The sequence below is a fragment of the Leptonychotes weddellii genome, chromosome 10, assembly GCF_054177405.1.
Source record: "Leptonychotes weddellii isolate Sample4059 chromosome 10, ASM5417740v2, whole genome shotgun sequence".
NCBI lineage: Eukaryota > Metazoa > Chordata > Mammalia > Carnivora > Phocidae > Leptonychotes > Leptonychotes weddellii.
Genome location: NC_138378.1, coordinates 86663452 through 86684213, shown reverse-complemented (window position 1 = coordinate 86684213; position 20762 = coordinate 86663452). Strand labels below are relative to the sequence as shown.

Here is a 20762-nt window from a genome sequence, read left to right as displayed (position 1 = left end):
CCACCCTCCGGACAAAGTTCATCGCGTGGCATTAGCCTCCCCCCCACCCCCCGCCCCCCTCCTTCTGCTTCAGTAATGCTAAATTTCTATGGTCTCTCCTCAAAGGAAAACCCTTTCTGTTCAAGTCTCCCTCCATGGGATACTCTCCCCAACACCACAACACCCCATAATCCATCAACTACCAGTTCAAATGCATAACTTCTCTTGGGATGCCTTCATGAATTCATCCAAGAAACAGAGACCCTCCATCATCTACTGACTATATGCTGTAAGTATAAATTTATTATACTTCTTACGATATTATATTATAATCACCTCTCTCATCTTAAGAGGGCTGGCTTTTTTTTGTCCCAAGTGCCCAACATAACATCTCCACTTAGAGATGGTATTCAAAATATACTTATTAAATGAATGGAATAAAGTAGGGGTCAGCAGGGGCACCTGGCTGCCTTGGTTGGTAGAGCATGAAACTCTTGCTCTCAGCGTTAAGTTCAAGCCCCACGTTCAGTGTAGAGATTACTTAAAGAAATTTTTTTTAAAGATTTTTTTTTTTTAAGATTTCATTTATTTGAGAGAGAGAGAGAGAGCAAGAGAGAACACAAGCCAGGGTGAAGGGCAGAGGGCGAAGCAGACTCCCCGCTGAGCAGGGAGCCTGATGTGGGACTCAATCCTGGGATTCCGGGATCATGACCTGAGCTGAAAGCAGATGCTTAACTGACTGAGACACCCAAGCACCCTTTTTAAAAAGATTTTATTTGAAAGAGAGAGAGAGCGTGTACGTGAGCACGAACAGAGGGGAGGGGCAGAGGGAGAGGGAGAAGCAAACTCCCCGCTGAGCAGGGAGCCCGACATGGGGACTTAATCCCATGACCCTGGGATCATGACCTGAGCCAAAGGCAGATGCTTAACTGACTGAGCCACCCAGGCACCCCTTAAAAATAAAATCTTTAAAAAAATAAGTAAAATCAAGTAGGCGTCAGCAAACCATGGCCCATGGGCCAAATGTGGCCCACTACCTGTTTTTGTACAGCCTGCTAAGAATAGTTTTTACATTTTTTAATGTTTAGAAAAGAAATAATTTTTAAGAATATTTGGTGATGCCTAAAAATTATATGAAATTTAGATTCCAGAGTCCATAAAGATTTTTTGGATCATAGCCATGCTCACTTGTTTATGTTTAGTCTTATGGCTGCTTTCATACCTCAACAGCGTAGAGTAGCAGCAATGTAGGCCATATGGCCCACAAAGCTGTATTTGCTATAGCTTGTACAGAAAAAAGTCTGCTGACCTCCAAGTGAAATATAAATGAACATGGGTTTTGGTTTCTGACAGAACTTGGTTCAAATCCTGGCTTTACCACTTACTATCTGTGTGACCTAGCACAAATAACCCAACCTTTCTGAGATTCAATTTCTTAATTTGTAAAATGGGTTAACATATCTTGCTGGGTTGTTCTGAAATTTTACTAAGCCTTTTAATCAGGGTCCCTGCTGTAGGAACCAGTCTATAAAGTGCTCAGTACAGAGTTAGTTATACTTAATGTTAAGAAGTCAGGCCCTGGGGCGCCTGGGTGGCTCAGATGGTTAAGCGTCTGCCTTCGGCTCAGGTCATGATCTCAGGGTCCTGGGATCGAGTCCCGCATCGGGCTCCCTGCTCCTTGGGAGCCTGCTTCTCCCTCTGCCTTTCTCTCTCGCTCTGTCTCTCATGAATAAAAAAAAAAAAAAAAATCTTTAAAAAAAATAAAAAAGAAGTCAGGCCCTGGTTGGAATCCCAGCTCTATCACAGACTGTATGACCTTGGACAAGATGCTTAACTTCTCAGTGCATCAATCTCATCTGTAAAACGTGGATAATAATACATATTTCTCAGGACTGTTATGAGACTTAAATGGGTTGGTCATGTGAATACTAAGCAGTGCCTGCAGACAGTAAGCACTCAATAAATACTACTATTAATATAGCAGTATCAATTAGTTTCTCCCTTCCTACATCTACTCTACCTCTCACTTCTAGTCAAAGCAGCCTGCATCTGTAGAAGTTAATACTTGCGTGACAAGTGCTATTATAGAAAAATGGGTGGTCAGGAAAGGGTCTCTGTGGCTTGCAAGTCACATCACAGTCATGGTTCTCTTATGTCTCCAATCCTCCCTTTTCTAAATCTTTTCTTCCTTAGAAATCTAGCAAATCCCCAGGCTTCAAAGTAGGGAGCTATAAAATTCTTATCCCTAGCCAAGATTTCTCTCTCTTGAGCCCCAGGGTAGTATTTCTCAATTCCTGATTTCTACCTAATGGCCCAGCATCACCTTAAACTGAAAATGCCAAAAGCTGAAAATTTTTCTTCCCCCCAACTGTTCCCCATCTCTCCCCTCCTATCTTCCTCATTTACTAGAAGAACCTGCTATTCTTCCAGTGCACAGGCTGGCTGTCCTGAAATTATACTTTAGTCCTTGTTCTCCTGCAATAAGACTACCTCAAGTCATCTTTTTCCTTTCATTCCTATTGCCACTGACTACTTCAGTCCCCTTTTAACTTCAAGCTTATTCCACCAAAAAAGCTCTGACTGGTCTCCCCACCACAGGCACCACTCTATACCGCATGCGCTACCACACTAATCTTCCTAAAACATACCACTTTTCACCATGCCTTTTTTCTGTTTAAAACTTTTGGTGTACTACCCCCTCTTCCAACCCATAATCTATATGGAAAAAGGCAAAGATGACTTCAGTGTGGCAATCTAAATCCTTACCTATCTACCTTGCTCCAGTCTTCCTTTTTAATCTTAGTCCCATGATAAAAATACCATCACCTAACATTTATGCAGTGCTTTATTTTACTCAGAAAACATTCTTACCTGGCTTGCATTTCATCTCCAAAATAACCCTTGGAGAGAGGCTAAACAGATCTCAGTATCTTTCTCTTACAGAAGAGAAAACAGACTTCTAGCACTGAGCTGGAAGTCAGAACAAATGGGTCCCTGTCCCACTCCCCCCTTGGATTCCTAGTAAATCAATCAGTCTGTCTAATACCTCATTCCCACCACTTACATACAGGAGTCTTCTGTTCCAGAAACTCCGGTCTCAGTGTTGTCCCATCCACCTCTCTCCAACACACCTCATGTTTTCTTAGCTCTCTAGTTTACCCCTTACCATTCTCTCACTTGGTAGACGGCCCTAATCCCCAACTCTTGTTATAAAAATACAGTAATACAGCATAGGGAATACAGTCATTAATATTGTAAAAACACTGTACAGTGACAGATGGGAACTAGACTTGTGGTGATCATTTTATAATGTATATAAATATCCAATCACGATGTTGTACACCTGAAACTAATGTAATATTCTATGTCAATGATACTTCAATTTAAAAAAACCCAGTTATTTCTTCAAGTCTTCAGTTTAAATGCCACCCTTTTGAGAATGCATTCTCTGACACCCAAAACCATTCTATTCCCCTTGCCAACACCATGGAAGCTGTAATAACTGAGGTGACACTTACCGCCCCAGTCATACTACAGCTAGTTTATCTCATATACTTGGACCTTCCAATACCCCCCTCCAAAAGGAAAAATTGTTAGAATTTTCTATTTGTCTCTGTACCTATCACAATACTTTGCACGTAAGGACTTAAAGTTTTGGATTAGACAGCGTTGGCCAGTGTTTTTCAAATAGCAAGTCACAAACCCTGAGTAGAATGTGCAACCAATCTGGGTCACAACTAGTGTTTTTCCCCGCCTCACGTGGGTAATGTGCCGAGGCAGTAGCAAGGTCTGAGGGAGGCGCACGTCAACACACGCGGTGAGCAGCCAATCGCCATGCTTAGGAACTACAAAAAGGTCAGGATTCTGTTTTTAATGAAACAGTAGAAAATAAAATACATCTCTCATAGTAAAGATGAGTGCTGCTTTGTGAAACTCTTACTTCATTACATCTGTATGTAACTGCTGGATCATAATATGAAATACATTTCTTACTCTGTGTTGTATTTTTTTCAAGTTTGAAAGCTAATGTAGATGACCCAATTTCTAGGCTCAAGCGTTTTACATTTAAACCAGAGATATTTGCTTTCTACCAAACCCCACACCCTACAAGGACCATCAGCTAAATAGAATACATAGATACACAGGGGCTGAGGAAGACAAATCTTAAAAGAGTAATGAGCGTAGGGGAAAGTTTGTAAAGAAATGTTTCTTAGAGATGTTAGAATGTGCTACAACACTAGGTATTTAGTTTCCAGCCTCTGCCATTTGTTTAGCCAAAAAGACCCCTCTATAGAAGGGCTCCGAAAATGTATTTCTCAATACTCACAGTTAAAGGGCCCTCACCACAGCCCACAATACAAGGGTATATAGGATCTGGCCCTGGCTATGGTCACTTCATTTCCCTTTCCCTCTCAATCATGGTCTTCCAGCCACAGTGGCCTCCATGCTGTTCCCAGAACATTCTAAGTTTCAGCATCTCTGCACCTGCTATATCCTCCCCCGTTATCTTTCCTTCTTTAGATTTTATTTGACACAGAGAGAGAGAGAGAGAAAGTGCGCACAAGCAGGTGGGAGTGGCAGAGGGGTAGGGAGAAGCAGTCTCCCCGCTGAGCAGGGGGCTTGATCATGACCTGAGCTGAAGGCAGGCACTCAACTGACTGAGCCACCCAGGGGCCCCCTTCCTTCTTTAAATATCCTTCACTTAATTCAAAGTTTTTTTCTTTTAATGTCCCATCTTCAAAAAGGTCCTCCCTGACCACAGTATGAGGGAGGGCCCCACTCTCTATTCCCTTAACCCACTGTATGGTTTTGCATAATACTTGTCACCATCTAACATTCTAGTACACATTTATTCTTTTATGGTCTACCCCAGGGATCCACAAGCTTTTTCTATAAAAAGCCACATAGTAAATATTTTCAGCTTTTTCTGTCACAACTACTCAACTCTGCCATTATAGTATAAAAGCAGTTTAGACAATATGTAAATGAGCAGATGCAGCTGTGTTCAAATAAAACTTTATTTACAAAAACAAGCAGCCGGCTGGGTTTGGCTCAGAGGCCATGTACCCCTGATATATTCCTTCTAATAGAATGGGTCACTAAAAAAAAAAAAAAAAAAAAAGAATATGAGTGTCATAGGGACAGGAATCTTCTCTGTTTTGTTCTCATCATGGTATCCTTGAGGCCAGAATAGTGCCTAGCCCCAGGTACACATTCAATAAATTCAATAAATATGTGTTGAGTAAATTAATAGTACTGGTCTGGAGTGGAGAGCCACAACTCTCTTCTGCTTCGTTGGGTGACAGTAACATGGCGTTCAAGAAGAATGAGGCCAAGGTCAGCAACTGTACTTCCCTTTAGTTAGTACCATACCATGAAAAATGGTACCACAACCATTGTGTGCCCCTATCACCAGCAATAACCATCTCACACATAAATGCTTTGGTCATAACTGGGTCCAGGGAGAAGCCTGTTAAAACACAAATGCCTTGGCTCCACCCCCAGAAACTGATTCAGTAGGTCCACGGTAGGCTCCAAGAGTCTGCATTTCTAGCCAAGTTCCTAGGTGATGCTGATAGTGCTGGTCCTAAACTACTCTTTGAGAACCAGTGGGTAAGAGCACCCACAAACCATATAGTACTAGTATTTTTATACTATTAAAAAAAAAGCCATAAATTCCTGATGTTCCAGTGATCTGGTTGTGGGGGGGGGGGCCGGGACTGAAAAAGAAGACAACCATAAAACTGTTCCGTGGGAATGTTGCCTCAGTGAAATGAAGGCAAACACCACAAGGTCTTTAATTTTTTACAGACCATCTCCCAAACACTCTGTTTTTACTTGCAAATCTAGCTCTAACTGGCTAAAACAATACGCCAAACAGGTAAAAAAGAGAAATCACCAGTGGCCGGCTAACCCTGATAGTGGGCTATTAGCTCATAATCAGTTTTCTTAAAATTACTTTAAAAAAAAAAAATTTTTTTTAAATTTTTTTAAAGTAGGCTCCACTTCGAACATAGTGCTTGAACTCAGGACCCTGAGATTAAGAGTCTCATGCTCTATGGACTGAGCCAGTCACATGCCCCAATTTTCTTTCTTTCTTTTTTTTTTTTAAAGATTTTATTTATTTATTTGACAGAGAGAGAGAGTTAGCGAGAGCAGGAACACAAGCGGAGGAGTGGGAGAGGGAGAAGCAGGCCTCCCGCTGAGCAGGGAGCCCGACGCGGGGCTCGATCCCAGGACCCTGGGATCATGACCTGAGTCGAAGGCAGACTTTTAACGACTGAGCCACCCAGGCGCCCCCATGCCCCAATTTTCTTAAAACTACTTTGAGGACGAATCATAACCACCTGCTTTTCTATTGTTAGATGCCAAAGGCCTTTTCCGAAAGGATACTAGAAAGTCAATCTTATTACAATGAAATACACCTACAATAAATTACCAAGCCTGGAGGTCACTTTCTTCAAATGATAAAAAGTCTATCACCACCAGACAGAACCCACAACTACCTCCTGAATCCACATAACAGAACTTGCAATGGACTAGTAACAATTTTTACAAGTTCTACGTTCGTCATCACAGAAGACTTAAAATAACCCCCCAAACTCACATTAAAATCACCCTGAGGCCAATATTTACTCTTCCAATCTGAAGAGCCCACAGAGGGATTATAATTTATATACATTTGTAGCTGTTTATAGAGTAGTTTTCTATTGTAATGGTTTTATGTTGCTAACATAGGTTAAGAAATAATTTTAAAGGGGCGCCTGGGTGGCTCAGATGGTTAAGCGTCTGCCTTCAGCTCAGGTCATGATCCCAGCGTCCTGGGATCGAGCCCCATATCGGGCTCCTGGCTTGGCGGGGAGCCTGCTTCTCCCTCTCCCTCGGCCTCTCCCTCTGCTCATGCTCTCTCTCTGTGTGTCTCAAATGAATGAATAAAACTTAAAAAAAAAAATTTAAGGTGAAAAAGTAAGGTAAAATCTTGGTTCTTAGGAAAGAAATTCAAGAAGCAAAAATCCAGAATGTTAATGAATGGACCATTAAGAAGATGGCAATACTACATCAAAATGTACCTACAAAAAGAGACTGTATGTGATCAAAAAATGTATTAGCAGACCCCCAATGCATGAGTCTAAAGATGATTCTCAGCTAAGATCAAGTATTTTTGATCCAAATTTAGTATCTGAACTCAAGTGTACTAACTGTAAAATATACACTAGATTTTTAAATTTTTTAAGAAAAAAACCCATAATTTTTATGCTGATTACATGTTTAAATGCTAATTTGGATATACTGGGTTAAAGTATTAAACTATTTAAATTAATTTCGGGGCGCCTGGGTGGCTCAGATGGTTAAGCCTCTGCCTTCGGCTCAGGTCATGATCCCAGGGTCCCGGGATCGAGCCCCGCATCAGGCTCCCTGCTCCGCGGGGTGTCTGCTTCTCTCCCTCCTTCCTGCTCGAGCTCTCTCTCACTATCGCTCTCTCTCAAATAAATAAATAAAATATTTTTAAAAATAAATTAATTTCACCTCCTTGGCTTTGTTACTGTGGCTACCAGAGAATTTAAAGATTTATTTATTTATTTGAGAGAGAGAGCTCGCGTGCACACACAAGCGGGAGGGGCAGAGGGAGAAGGAAAGAGAATCTCAAGCAGATTCCACACCAAGCATGGAGCCTGACACAGGGCTCCATCTCACAACCCTGTGATCACAGCCTGAGCTGAAACCAAGAGTGGGTCCCTTAACCGACTGTGCCACCTAGGACCCCCCACCAGAGAATTTAAAATTACATGTGGCTTGCACTAGATTTCTATTGTATAGTGATGGTCTAATCCAATTCTGCAAGTAGACTTGCTCTCTCCTCTTCCTTTGGGTGATTTCTAAAAAGCTTGTAGAAAATTACACCGAGCAAGAAAGAACATGAAGCTATGTGGTATGTCTGACATGGGATGTCAGGAAAACCATGGGTCAGGTGCTCATCCACTGTCACTTCAGGTCTGATCACCATTTTTCCTAGGGAAGGGAAGATCAGTCCCTCCTCTGACCACTATGTATATCCGTATATATAGCCACACACACAAACTGCACACTTTACATTAATTTCAAATTGCAATTAACTGTATCAGAATCCCTAGCTTATCAGGCAGAATGTAAGATCTCTGATTATGAAAATTACCTGGTTCCCAATACCCAAACACCCCCAGCTACCTAGTATGTGTTTCATTCTTATAGAAGAGACACATCTATAACAACTCCTTTAAGATTTTATTTATTTATTTGACAGAGAGACAGAGCCAGAGAGCACAAGTGGGGGGTGGGGGAGGGATGACAGAGGAAAGGGATGACAGAGGAAGAGGAAGAAGCAGGCTCCCTGCTGAGCAAGGAGCCCGGATGCGGGGCTCAGTCCCAGGACCCTGGGATCATGACTTGAGCCGAAGGCCGACGTTCAACCAACTGAGCCACCCAGGCGCCCCCTATTTTTATTTTTTTTAAGATTTTACTTATTTGAGAGAGAAAGAGAGAGAGAGAGGGCACATGCGCACGAGTGGGGGGAGGGGCAGAGGGAGAGGGGGAAAAACAGACTCCCTGCTGAGCAGGGAGCCCTGGGATCAGGACCTGAATGGAAGTCAGCCGCTTAACCAACTGAGCCACCCAGGGGCCCCTGCAGCAACCCCTTTAAATAATTCCTGCCTGTTTTACTGCAATGGTCTTAACTCCTAATTTAGAAAGTTTCTCATTTCCTTGCACTGCCAAACCTCTACAACCATAGAGGACACCAAAGGAGAATACTGACTGAGAAGAATACCAAAAAGAAGTACCATCTAGTTTCTCACTCAACAGTTGCTATATAACCATTAAGCCTCTGCACCAAAAAAACTAAACTGAATACAAAATTTAAACATTTTATCCCTTGAGCTCTTTTCTCTCTAAGCATCAAAAAGATACTTATAAACCTACAAGGAATAACCTTCTTGAACATACTCTAACATATGCAGATGTGTGTTGAGACTTCTATAGTCCAAGGGCAATACTGTTAAGGAAAGAAATGTCCTGCTGGGCAGAATTGGAAGTATTGAGAAACTTAAATGAAAATAAGCTTAAAAAAGAAAAAGAAAAGAAAAAGGAGGGGGAGATGAATATTGCCAAAACATTAAAATACGTACATGATTTAATTACCCTGTCATAAAATATAAACTTCAAGGACTAATTCCAGCATACTGGAAAAGAACCACAGCCTGGGCAACAGGAAAGCATTTAATTCCCAAAGGTGTTTCAAACCCACTGAATATTATCATCCTGCAGAAAGGGTCACCAACTTGGGGCAAGCTCTGGAGATGACTTTGAGTGGTACTCAGTGCGAAGTCCATAAATATCCACTGAATGAATAACTGAATGAATCAGAAAACTCATGCAAGGTGCAATTAATATTCAGAACCCACAGCCAGTTAATCCGAAACCAGAGCTAGAAGTAGAACCAAAAACAGTACCCGGATCTAATCCCAAACCATTCCCCTAGGAGTCAGCTCCCCTTAAATTTTTTTGTTCTGTGTAGTTTATCCATCCCCTCTTACTTTTATGAAAAGTTCCAAATCCTCTTTCCCACATTCTCCCTCCTTCTTAACCAGCTTCCCAGATAAAAACAGAAGACTGCAGTTTCTAGTCTCACCATTTTTTAGACAAGTAACAACATCTCTAACAATCACCCACAAGTGTTCAGATGTCTGGCCTCCCAAAGGCCAGACATTGTGCTCGGTGGCAGGGCACAAAGGTAAGCGTAACACTATACCTACCTTTCAGGTGGCTTCCTGGGGAGGCAGACAAGCAAACAATTACAACATAAAAAAATACTTGGAGAATAAGGCAGGAGTGCCACTAGAAGGACCCTTAACTTTACTGGGTGGGAGGGGAGGGTAACAAGAGTCTTCAAGGAACAATGAAAGAAATAAAAGTCAAAACCAAAAAATAAATTATAATTGAATATGCCTGTGACTGTTCTCCTAGCTCCCCAAGTTAGCACTCTAAAGTGACTCTAATGAAAATCCTCTTACTATAAAAAAAAAAAAAAAAGCTGAAGTTCAGGACACTGGCACGGAGTACTAGCAAGAAAGGAAGAAAAAAACCCCACACGATTCAGCAGGACATAATGCTAAACCTAATTAGTCATGATGTCAAGAGGCTTCATCCATTTATTGTCTGTCCCTCCTAGCTAAAGGTGACTTGACTGACCCACTCTTGTGATTTCAGTTGGTTTTTTTCTAGCAGCAGTGATAGACTTGCAGGGGTCCATCCGTACTTCCAATACTCCTTGTGTCCATTGGCAAAATCTGCTGGACTGCTGGTTGGCACTGTGGCCATGGAAGAAATAAACTGACCACGTACATGAACCGGATGGACCCACACTGCTTTTTTACTATCCAGAAAGACAACTAAAACCGCCATTAGCAAACACTGCAGGAGGGTGGTAAGAGAGGTAGAGTAGGGATGGCACCCCGGAAAGTGCCTAACAAGGAAATTCATCTCTTGCTAGTTTCATAGGACACTGAGTTTTCACCTCCTGGTACTCAGGCCCAAGCTTCACGCCCACCTTGCCTAACTTTCCTCTGCCAACAATGTCCTGTCCTCTTGTCTAACCATCCCAAGAACATCCTCTCTTCTCTTGATCACTCACTTCCTTCCCATGGAATCTAGGTAATATGTTCCCTTAGGAAACTGTCTGCCTTTTCACATATCTCCATCATGGATCAGGACATGGCTAATATATAAAAATAAACACATTTTTTAAAAAGTTCTGATTGTACACCTCTTAAGGGCTCTTTCTTCAATTTTATTTTTTTTTAACAATTTTATTTATTTATTTGAGAGAGAGCGAGAGAGGGAACGTGTGAGTGCAAGCAGGGACAAGCAGACTCTGCGCTGAGCCACGGAGCCCATGATGGGCTCAATCCCACAATCCTGACATCAGGACCTGAGCCAAAATCAAGAGTTGGATGCTTAATGGACTGAGCCACCCAGCACCCCTCTTTCCTCAATTTTAATGAATAACTTCAGCAACTGAAATATCTATACCTTATCATTTAAAAAAACTGAAAAACATCATGGCTCCTAGCACAACACTAAAATTAATATGGAATTAATTTTTTACAAACAGATATTTTAATAATAGATCTCACGACCCTGAGATCATGACCTGAGCTGAAATCAAGAGTCTGATGCTTAACCAGGTGCCCCTTAACTTTTATGAATATAAAATGTAGGAAATGTTTCCTTTGAGTTCATGCTCATGAAAATAGCCCCCCAGGAATATTTATACTGTAATATTAAAAAACACTATTTCTAGGATAATCCAACGATACCTTAACCTTCACTAAAAACAGCTTTTGGAACCTCCAGTTTAAAACAAAAACACCAAAAACCCGTAAACCTCAGCAAATGTATATGGTAAATGTTATAAAGCTGATGTTTTGAAAATTATGACTCATAAGTGCATGGATTTCTTCATTTTTAAGATATTGCAAGCTTAACCTAGGGATTTGTTTCACATCAGAAGTGTATTAAGTTTTTATTGTAAAAAAGTTTTCAATCTTTAAACAAGATTGCTGCTAATACATCTTAAAATCCTAAGACTGAAAGGAATTTCTTCCAGATTAAATTTCCAATTTAAAATAAGAAAATTATATTTTATGACATTTTAACTTAAACACGAATGTCAAAATATGGGGAAAATGAGTTCCCAAGTCAGTTTTATGAAATCATGAAATCGAAGACCCCAGAAATTAAAATATTTACATTCTTATCTATTTTTTATTGAAAGTCAAGGTAAATGTAATTCACGATTTCTTGAATTGAAAAAGTCTTAAGAATATCATAATCTTTTAACAGATCATAGTCAAAATAAAATAAATGGTCTGACATGTTGGTAAAAATCTTTTCAGTGGGAGTCAATTTACTTCACTTACAGGAAGGCAAAAGTCACCACATTAAAATCACAAGCCAATTACCAATCCTGGCTTTGCTGTTCCCAAATCCTAAAAACAAAATTATTGCACATCACTCTGGGATCATCTGCATGTATGCTTTTAGGGTCAGATAACATTTTTTAGAGAAGAGAAAATTTAAATCTACTAACAACAGTGGCAAAATGTCAAAAAATGGTACAACTTTCAAAAGCTAGATTAATGGCCTACCTACTTCTGTACTTTACAGTTGGAAAATAAACAGTATCAGTTGCTTCTGAGAATAACAATATGATCACCTACCTGTTCACTTACTTGCTATCATTTTTACATATGAAAATCTTCTAAAAACTAGGGGAAATATAAATCCAGTAAAGGACTCTATGTGAAATCTCCAATTTTTTCCAAAATCAAGAGTAGCCCACCAAAAAGTTAAGAAGGCACTGAAGAAAAACAGATTCCCTCTCTGAAGTCGGGAAATTCGGTTAAAAAAAGAGCTGGTAATTATTTTGTTATCAATTAATTTATCCATTCCTTATGGCATGTCTCACATTTGTCTGTGGATGCTGTGCCACCAAATTTAAGGTGAGGAGCTGGGTCTCATTCATTCACCCCCACATTCCGTGGTTCCTAGCAAAGTGCCCTATACATACTAACAACTTGAAAAAAGGTTGACTGAATTAAGGCAATAAATGTGTTCCTAACTGCAGGTAATCAATTAGGCTCGAACTCATGCAAGAACATTCATAATTTCATTTTAGCTAATAAGCACTGAGTAATTTGACGTGTTTTTAATTTGCCAAGCTATTAAACGGATTTTAAGCTCTGAATAACATTCTTATTTTTTAAACATATTCAAAAGAAAGTGTGTAGTGAAACATTAAAAAAATATTCTTACAAATAAAAAAGGCAACGATTGGTTTCACTGGGTATAACATGGAACTAGATGGTGTTGGTATGGTGAACACAAAGTGACCCAGCACTGATGTAAAAGGTTTGTTAACAAGACAAGAACATTACAAAGAGAATTAAAAGCTGGAAAAATGGAATTCTGGCTAGAAAAGTCATAGTGGGCAAGCAGGAGACTTAATACAGAGTACTACTGTCTCCACTCAGACAGGGTCTTGGGAAGTTGGAAAGCCTGTTTCCCACCCTCAAGAACAATTACTTCTCTACCGATCTACAGGGTGCATGCTGGAAACCGAGGTACAGACCATGGACCGAACTTACCATCACCCAAAGGAAACGATGGAATGAATACCAAGCAGAATGGGCCCTTGGGCTCCTGGGTGGCTCAGTTGGTTAAGCGACTGCCTTCGGCTCAGGTCATGATCCTGGAGTCCCAGGATTGAGTCCCATATCGGGCTCCCTGCTCAGCAGGGAGTCTGCTTCTCCCTCTGACCCTCCCCCCTCTCATGTGCTCTCTCTCTCTCATTCTCTCTCTCAAATAAATAAATCTTAAAAAAAAAAAAGAATACATCTTAAAAAAGAATGGGCCCTTTATGGGCTCCCAACAATTCCAGTTCCACCAACTCTCTAAAGCTCTAGTTGAGAAAAGAAGTAGGCAAAGTATACCCCACAGGCCAAACTGGGCCAAGTTCAGCCACCTCCTGCGTTTGTATGGCCTGCAAGCTAAGAATGGTTTCTACCTTTTTTAAATGGTAAAACAAAGACACATTTTATGACATATGAAAATTATATGAAATTCAAATGTCAGCATCCAAAAATAAGGTTTTCATTGGAACAACGCTGTGCTTATTCATTTCCATGTTGTCCATAGCTGCTTCTGTACTCCAACAGCAGAGCTGACAGAGACCATAACGGCACACCCAGCCCACAATATCTACCACCTGGCCTTTTACAGAAAAAGTACGCTGAACCCTGGCTAGAGCATTTCTTTATGCTCCTGGTTGCATCTCCTTTCTCAGAGGTGGTCCACTGCTTCACAGAGCTGAGACTCTAAGCTTGACAGATGTCCATCTTGGGGCTGTGTTGTCCAAAGTTACATCATTACATATAATATCCTTCAACTCTTTAGGGTGGGCACAAAGACAAAGTAACAAATCACATGCATTCGGAAGGCCCTGAAAAGGTAGCACAATCCAAATACAACATTACAGGCAGCACATTTCAGATCTTTTACCAGACTACCACATCCAGTTCCGGGTCACGTGGTGAAAGGAAACAAGAACCACAGAGAATTTGGAGATTGGATAGATGATTAAAAGAGCTCAAAAATCATACCACTAAAGAAATGCTAAAAGAAATGGGATGTGCTTGCTCAAAAAAGAGAAAACGGGGAAAGAACTATAATAGTGAGGGTGTCAAACTCTGCATTTGTCGATAGATTAAATTTTTACTGATGAAAATAATGGCAGCCTCAACTAATACTCCACAAAACACGCATCTAATGAATTAAATGTGATTCTTAATGAGACTGCCACTCCTGCCTTAGGCCATAAACTAGCCCCTTAAAAGATAATCACTTGTCAAATATTGTACTGTAAGTCTTCAACTGACGGATTAGAGGAATGTTCCTTTTTCAGAAACATCTGGCATTATGTAAGTTACCAGAAAAAGTGTGCTATTAATGTGCTGAGGTTCAGTAATATTCAAGTAACTAAAAAGTAACATAAGTTTCAAAACCATATGCCTTTCCACAGGACCAAATAGGGGGAAATGGGCTTAAATTACAGAATTTGTGTTACATTCAAGAATGTTCACACTGTGGGATTTTAATTACTCTAAAAGATTACTGGTAAAGGAATCTTCCCAGGACACCATTCAATTAGAATGGAACTATCTGGATGTTATTCTGAAGCCGAAGAATGGGTCTCAAATCAATTCTTCCACTGCTGATTCTGTAGTTTTAACTCTCCCAGTTCTTATGAGTACGAGAGCCTGCAGCCATGCTCAGTTTCATTTTGTCTTGAAGGTGGTCCATGTACACACGACTACATCTGACATAAACTTCAAGATCCCAAATTAAAATTTGGTTGTAGCTTTAATAACTTCTTTTAAATTACAGAGATAAGAATATACATTCCTATTAAGTAGGAAAAATTGGGAAAATGGGCATAGTTTCCAAATATTTCCATGAGCCGAAGTACCTTATTATCTCAAAATGTCCAACACTTGCACACAGTAAGTGAAGACGGTATTTAGTTTTGAGCCTTTTAAAATACAGAATCCTTGAACACAAAATGTTCTTTGAGTCAATCTCAACACTGCAATTAATAATACAAATTCTGAAACTTGCTCTAAATATAATTTTAATCAACCTGAGTTTTTCAACCTCGAAATTCTAAGGCCTGCATTTCCCTAAGAAAACCCTTGCAATGGTGTGAAGCACACAGTAATCTGACTCACTAAACTTTCTCCACTCCTACATCACCTATACAGGATTTTAAAATCAAGAGTACACAACTTGCAAGCCACTTCTACAATCTTGCATTAACCTTACCAGGATAAACTTTTCGCCAAGTCTCTTAACACTTTTTTATTTATTTGAAGACCTGGGGTAGTGAAACAAAGAAAACACAACCCCCTCCCCCTTTTCTAAACCATATGGCAGTAAATTGAAGTTAACTTCTTTTTTACCGGCTCAACGCCTATACATCGGTCCTAAACATGTTTCTCTTTGTGCCCTGGGACTGGGCTAGAACTGTCTGCTTATTTGCAACTGTACCCCAATCATGTTTTTGGGTCGAAAAACAAGTCCAAAACGCCCCCTGACCATTAACAGACCTCGCCGCGGTCATTTACCGAAACCTGGTTAGGTAGGTAGTGCACGCAGGGCGAGGGGCCCGCGGCCCGCCCGGAGCGAGTCCCGCTCTGACCGGGCGATCGAGCAGGGAGTTTACTCGCCCCGGCCGGGCCGGATCCGCCCCGGGAACTTGGTTACCCGAGCCCAGGGACGCGCCGAGGCCTAGCCGCGAGGCCGGGGCGGGCTCCGGGTGGCGGGGGCTTCCCGTTCCCCGGCCGCAAAGCCTTCCCGCCCGCCCCGCGGTTGCCCGCAGGCAGGGGCACTGCTCGTCGTCTCCCGGCGACCGGACGCGCCTGCAGGGTCCACGGACGGCTCCTCTGTCTCCCGCCGCCGCCTGCGGCCCCGTTCGGCGGCCGCACCGAGCCCTTCCGGGGCGGCGGGAGCGCTAGGCCGCGCCGGAGCCCGCGGCTCCGGGGCCGGCCAGGCGGGCCGCGGCGTCCGGTATCAGTCCCGAGGGCCGGGCTCCCGCCGGTAACGGGCCCCGCCGACTCCCCTCCCCCTCCCCCGCCCCATGACAGTGCAAACCCTCCGGCCGGCCCGGCCGCCCCGCCTCCGGCACCAGGCCCAGCTCAGGGCCGCGGCCGTGGCGGCGGCGGCGGCAGCAGAGCCGCCACGGCTCTCCGCCCTCGCTCGCTCGCACCCAGGCCAGGCGCCTCGGGCCCGGCTCGGGCTCGACCGAAGTCTCCGCCGCTTCCCGGCCGCCCTCCGCGGCGCCTGGCCCGGGCGGGGTAGGCCGAGGCCCGGGCGGTGGGGGCGGGGGCTCCTCTCACCTTCATGTCGGGACATCCTAGTTCAGACGGTGGCGGCGCGGCCCCTCCCGGGCTCCGGCTGCAGTGTCCCCGGCGGGGTCCCGGCGCTGCCCGCGCCGGCCGGCCGACTCCCACTCGACTCCCGGGCTCGGCCGCGGGGGCGGGGTGGGCAGGGGAGCGCTCCCGCGGCGGCGGCGGCGGCGGCGGCGGGGAGGCGGCGCGGGGCGGGAATGGGGCCGGGCCTGGCCGGGGCTGAGCTCCTCCAGGAGGCGGGTCCGACGCCGCGGCTCCGCCGGCGCCCGCCGTGACTCGGTCACTCTCGGGCCCGCCGGCTCCCGGCTGCGGCGCCGCGCTCCGCAAATCCCGCTCCTCCCCTCCCCCGGCCCACCCCCCGCCCCTCTCCCCCGGCTCCCGGCCGCCGCCTCCTCCTCCTCTTCCTCCTCCTCCGCCTCCTTCCGCCGCCCGCACGCCGGCCCCGCCTCTCGTTGCCCGCGCCGGGCCCAGCCGCCTGGAGACCCCGCGGCAGGCGGTCGCGGCGGGGGCGGCGCGGCCCTTGCCCGCGCTCGCCTGCAGGCCGTGGTCGGGCGCCCGAGCCCGGCCTCGGCCTGGCCTGGCCGCCGCCGCGCCGCCACGCAGCGCGTAGGGAGGAAGAGGAAATGCCCGGCCGCCCGCGCCCGCTGCTCGCCGGTACTGCCGGCCCGCGTGGCCCGAAGGGCGCCCGCCTATCCGGCCGCCCCAGCTCCGTCTGGGCCCTACCCGGGTCCCGGCCGTGGGCGCCCCCGCCGGCTGGGCTGGGCTGGGCTGACCGCGGGCGGCGGGCGCTGCCCGGCGACGAGCTGCGGGCCCCGAGGGGCTCTGGCTCTGGGGCGCATGGCTGTCCTGCCGGCCGGGGAAGCGAACTGCGAGCCCCGACCCCGAGGAGAGGCTGCGGACTGCCTGGGGACATGTGTTTGTGTTTCTTTTTAAGCCAGCTGCTCGGGAGGGAGAGGCGGCTGGCCTCCGGTCGTCGTCGGGTGTTGCCCGGCTGGCCGGGTGACTCGCGGTCGGGAGAAGGCGTGGGCGCGGGAGGCGGCCGGGCTTGGCTACGGTGCTCCGAGCCAGGCTCCTCTAGAATCATCTCTTTGGAGACTCTGCCCCCGCCATCCTGGGTGTCCGGTAGGACCCCGCGCAAAGTTTGATCCAGCACCTTGGCTCACCCATAGTGCGCTGCTTGGAAAACTGTTGGGGGGGCGGGGGCGAGGGTGTTGTATTGTTGTTTTTTCCCTTTTTTCCCCTGCCCATGAACCATTTTCCCGTTTTCATTTCTCTTTTACATTTTTACCCTCTTCCTTGTCAACTTTGTTTTCAGGCTTATTAATTCAACGAATACGCGTACTGTCACGTGTTCGCGGTAGCGTGGTTTGGTGGAAATAGACCATGCTTTGAAGTCAAGACAGATCAGCCATTGGATTCTGGTTCTGATATCCTCAGTGTAACCTTGGATAAGTTATTTAACGTTGCTGAGCCTCCGTTTCTTTGTCCTATGTTTGGTTTTGGTTATTTTAATTTATCCTTTTATATTTGAAATTGTTCTGGGTTTTTTGGTGTGTGTGTGTGTGTGTGTAAAATTAATTCTGGCTCTAGGCTAAGGCTACTCTTAATCCTGTACACCATTACTAGCTGTGTGACCTGGGGCAAATGACAGTCTTCCTTGCCTTGATTTCCCCATCTTTAAAATGAGCATGATTACAGATGATACTATGGCTAATAATGATAACAGGTAGGTATTTGGAGGATTAAGTGCTAAAATGTATATAAAATAGCACAGGTCATAGTAAAAATAGTGTTTGTTACCATATTTAATTAAATCTGATTTTAAGGCACTTCCTGATTTCAGACATTAAAAAGCTCTTCTTAAAGTCAAAGAATAGGTATTAGGTCACTCAGATCTACCCAAGGACTGTATTTGGTGGTAACTAGTGATACACTAGATATCAGCCAAATAAGGTTTAAGCGAGGACTTTGTCACCAGAAATATTTCCATTGCACTTCGGGAGCTTTTGCCTAAATTAAATCCAGCACAGCTGTTGAAGAAAGAGGTTCATCCAGGCCATAATTGGGGTTTGGTGGAATAGAACTGGGCTTCCAACAGGGCTAGCTAACACTTACTGAATGCTTACCTGCGTCTTTCTAAGCACTTTACAGTATTGGTGTGTGAGATCCTGGGTACCAAACGCTTAAGGAGCTTCTGTTTCTTGTGAGGACACCACCACCCTACAATTTTGTGATGAGTAAATGATGTCTGCAAATATATTAAGATACAGAGGTTAAGGCATTGTCAATAATAGTAAAAGTATGCTGGAGCAGGTAGGAGAATGGACAAAAATACTGCACTCCAGGAAGGAATAAGAGTAAGTATAGAGATTTAGTTTGTTTTGGTTTGGGGGGTTGTTAGCTAATTCTGTTTCAGAGAGCAAACAGATAAGTATCTAAACCTCAAGGGAATATCAGGTCTTTTTTTTTTTTTTTTAAAGATTTTATTTATTTGAGAGAGAGAAAGATAGAGAGAGCATGAGAGGGGGGAGGGTCAGAGGGAGAAGCAGACTCCCCGCTGAGCAGGGAGCCCGATGTGGGACTCGATCCCGGAACTCCAGGATCATGACCTGAGCCGAAGGCAGTCGCTTAACCAACTGAGCCACCCAGACGCCCTGGGAATATCAGGTCTTTGACAGTTACTCCATTGTTTGCAATTAGTCAAAAGTAAGAAAGGGAAGAAAGTGACTAAACATTGTTCTTTGCATAAGACTAAGGAATATTATAGTTATTTGGAGTTTTCTTGGCTGCAGGAAACATTTTCTCAATTCAGTTAAAGGTCAGGCCCTTCAATTTAAAACAGCCTGCTTGCTGTCCTGCCACGTGGGAGATTTTATTTCCGAAAAGGTTAATTTAAAATGTTTATACCAAATTGTCTATCAAATGATTTCTTTTCTCCAGAAATGGTTCCTCCAGTCCTTTCCTCTCCCAGTATCTCCTGGAGTTCTTCCAGGTCCTTACCTCGCCAGCCCATCTTCCATACTATGGCCCATTTCTGTTTAGTAAAACAAGCTAATGCATGGAAACCCTGGTGAAATCTGAATAAGGTCTGTAGTCTAGTTAATTGTATTGTGCTAACGTCTGCTTCCTGGCTATGATAATTTTCTATAGTCCTGTAAAATGTTACTACCATTGGAGGGAGCCAGGGGAGTGTACATGGGTCCTCTCTGCAACTTCCTGTGTGTACTATTATTTCAGAGTAAAAAATCATAGACAAATCAGATAATTGCCTGCCTCTGCGGGGGGTGGGGGCTGGGGATTGACTGCAGAGAGAACTTTTAGAGGTGATGAGGATATTTTAAGTCTTGATTGTCTTAGTGTTTACTGGATACGTTTGTCAAAACTTAAAGAACTATACACCCCAAAGGGTAAAGTTTACTTCTATATAAATTATACCTCAAAACTGACTTGGAAAAAAGGAAAGCAAGCTCTTGTCACCCCAGCCTCCTGTGTCCTGGAGGATGAAATTTAACTTCTATAAGGCCCAACAAAATTTTCCTTCATCTGCCAGGGTACCCTCTGCTGTCTTACATTGATTCCTGCCCCCGAGCCTTTGCACTTGCTCTTCCTTTGCTTAAAGAGAGCCCAGGAAATTCAGGCCCAAATTCAGATTCCCTGTACTCTGTTAAGCCTTCCTTGCCTCCATTAGGCACACTAGTACCTTTCTCTTTTCTGCTCATGCTATGCTGTAATTTTTAATTAGTTTTCATCTTTCAGCTAAACTCCAGGGTAGGCAATCACATGATTCATTTCTATCTCTGGGATCCAGTAGTGTTGAATGAGCGAATGAGTGAATGAATGGAAACTAGAAGAATGCTTATTAAAGTAACTTCACAAAGTTTGGTCCAGTGTCCTCCAGACCTTTCTAGAGGGTCAGTGAAAATGCTTGGATTTTCTTATATACTTCAAACAGCACATCTCAATAGATTGAATGTGGAGGCAGATAAGGTAAACCAGCTGTCTTCGGTTAAGCCGAACATTAAAGGTATTTGCAAAACCGTAAAACATTGTCACACCTCCAAATGTTTTTGTTTTGGAAAATACTTATTTTATGGGGCGCCTGGGTGGCTCAGTCGTTAAGTGTCTGCCTTCGGCTCAGGTCATGATCTCAGGGTCCTGGGATCGAGCCCCGCATTGGGCTCCCTGCTCCGTGGGAAGCCTGCTTCTCCCTCTCCCGCTCCCCCTGCTTGTGTTCCCTCTCTTGCTCTCTCTCTGTCAAATAAATAAAAAATCCTAAAAAAAAAA

The 20762-nt window shown here is 44.1% G+C and overlaps 1 protein-coding gene, 1 long non-coding RNA gene and 1 other non-coding gene across 5 annotated transcripts in view; 1 reads left to right on the top strand and 2 right to left on the bottom strand.

The window, feature by feature from the left end:
• Nucleotides 1–16626, bottom strand: part of KCMF1 (potassium channel modulatory factor 1) — a 75998-nt gene extending 59372 nt beyond the window's left edge. For all 3 annotated transcript variants that reach the window (XM_081796668.1, XM_081796669.1, XM_081796672.1), the window contains exon 1: nucleotides 16467–16626. In XM_081796668.1, coding sequence (XP_081652794.1) covers nucleotides 16467–16482 — 16 coding nt within the window. In that variant the 5' untranslated portion in view covers nucleotides 16483–16626. The remainder of the gene's footprint in view (nucleotides 1–16466) is intronic.
• Nucleotides 3733–3836, bottom strand: LOC115938114 (small nucleolar RNA U13). The gene has a single exon (XR_004073312.1). It is a non-coding gene; the product is annotated as a small nucleolar RNA U13 (small nucleolar RNA).
• A 247-nt stretch (nucleotides 16627–16873) lies between the features above and the next one.
• On the top strand, nucleotides 16874–20522 carry LOC145715919 (uncharacterized). Its single transcript, XR_014138195.1, has 2 exons — nucleotides 16874–18935; nucleotides 19146–20522. It is a non-coding gene; the product is annotated as an uncharacterized LOC145715919 (long non-coding RNA).
• Nucleotides 20523–20762: the final 240 nt, after the last annotated feature.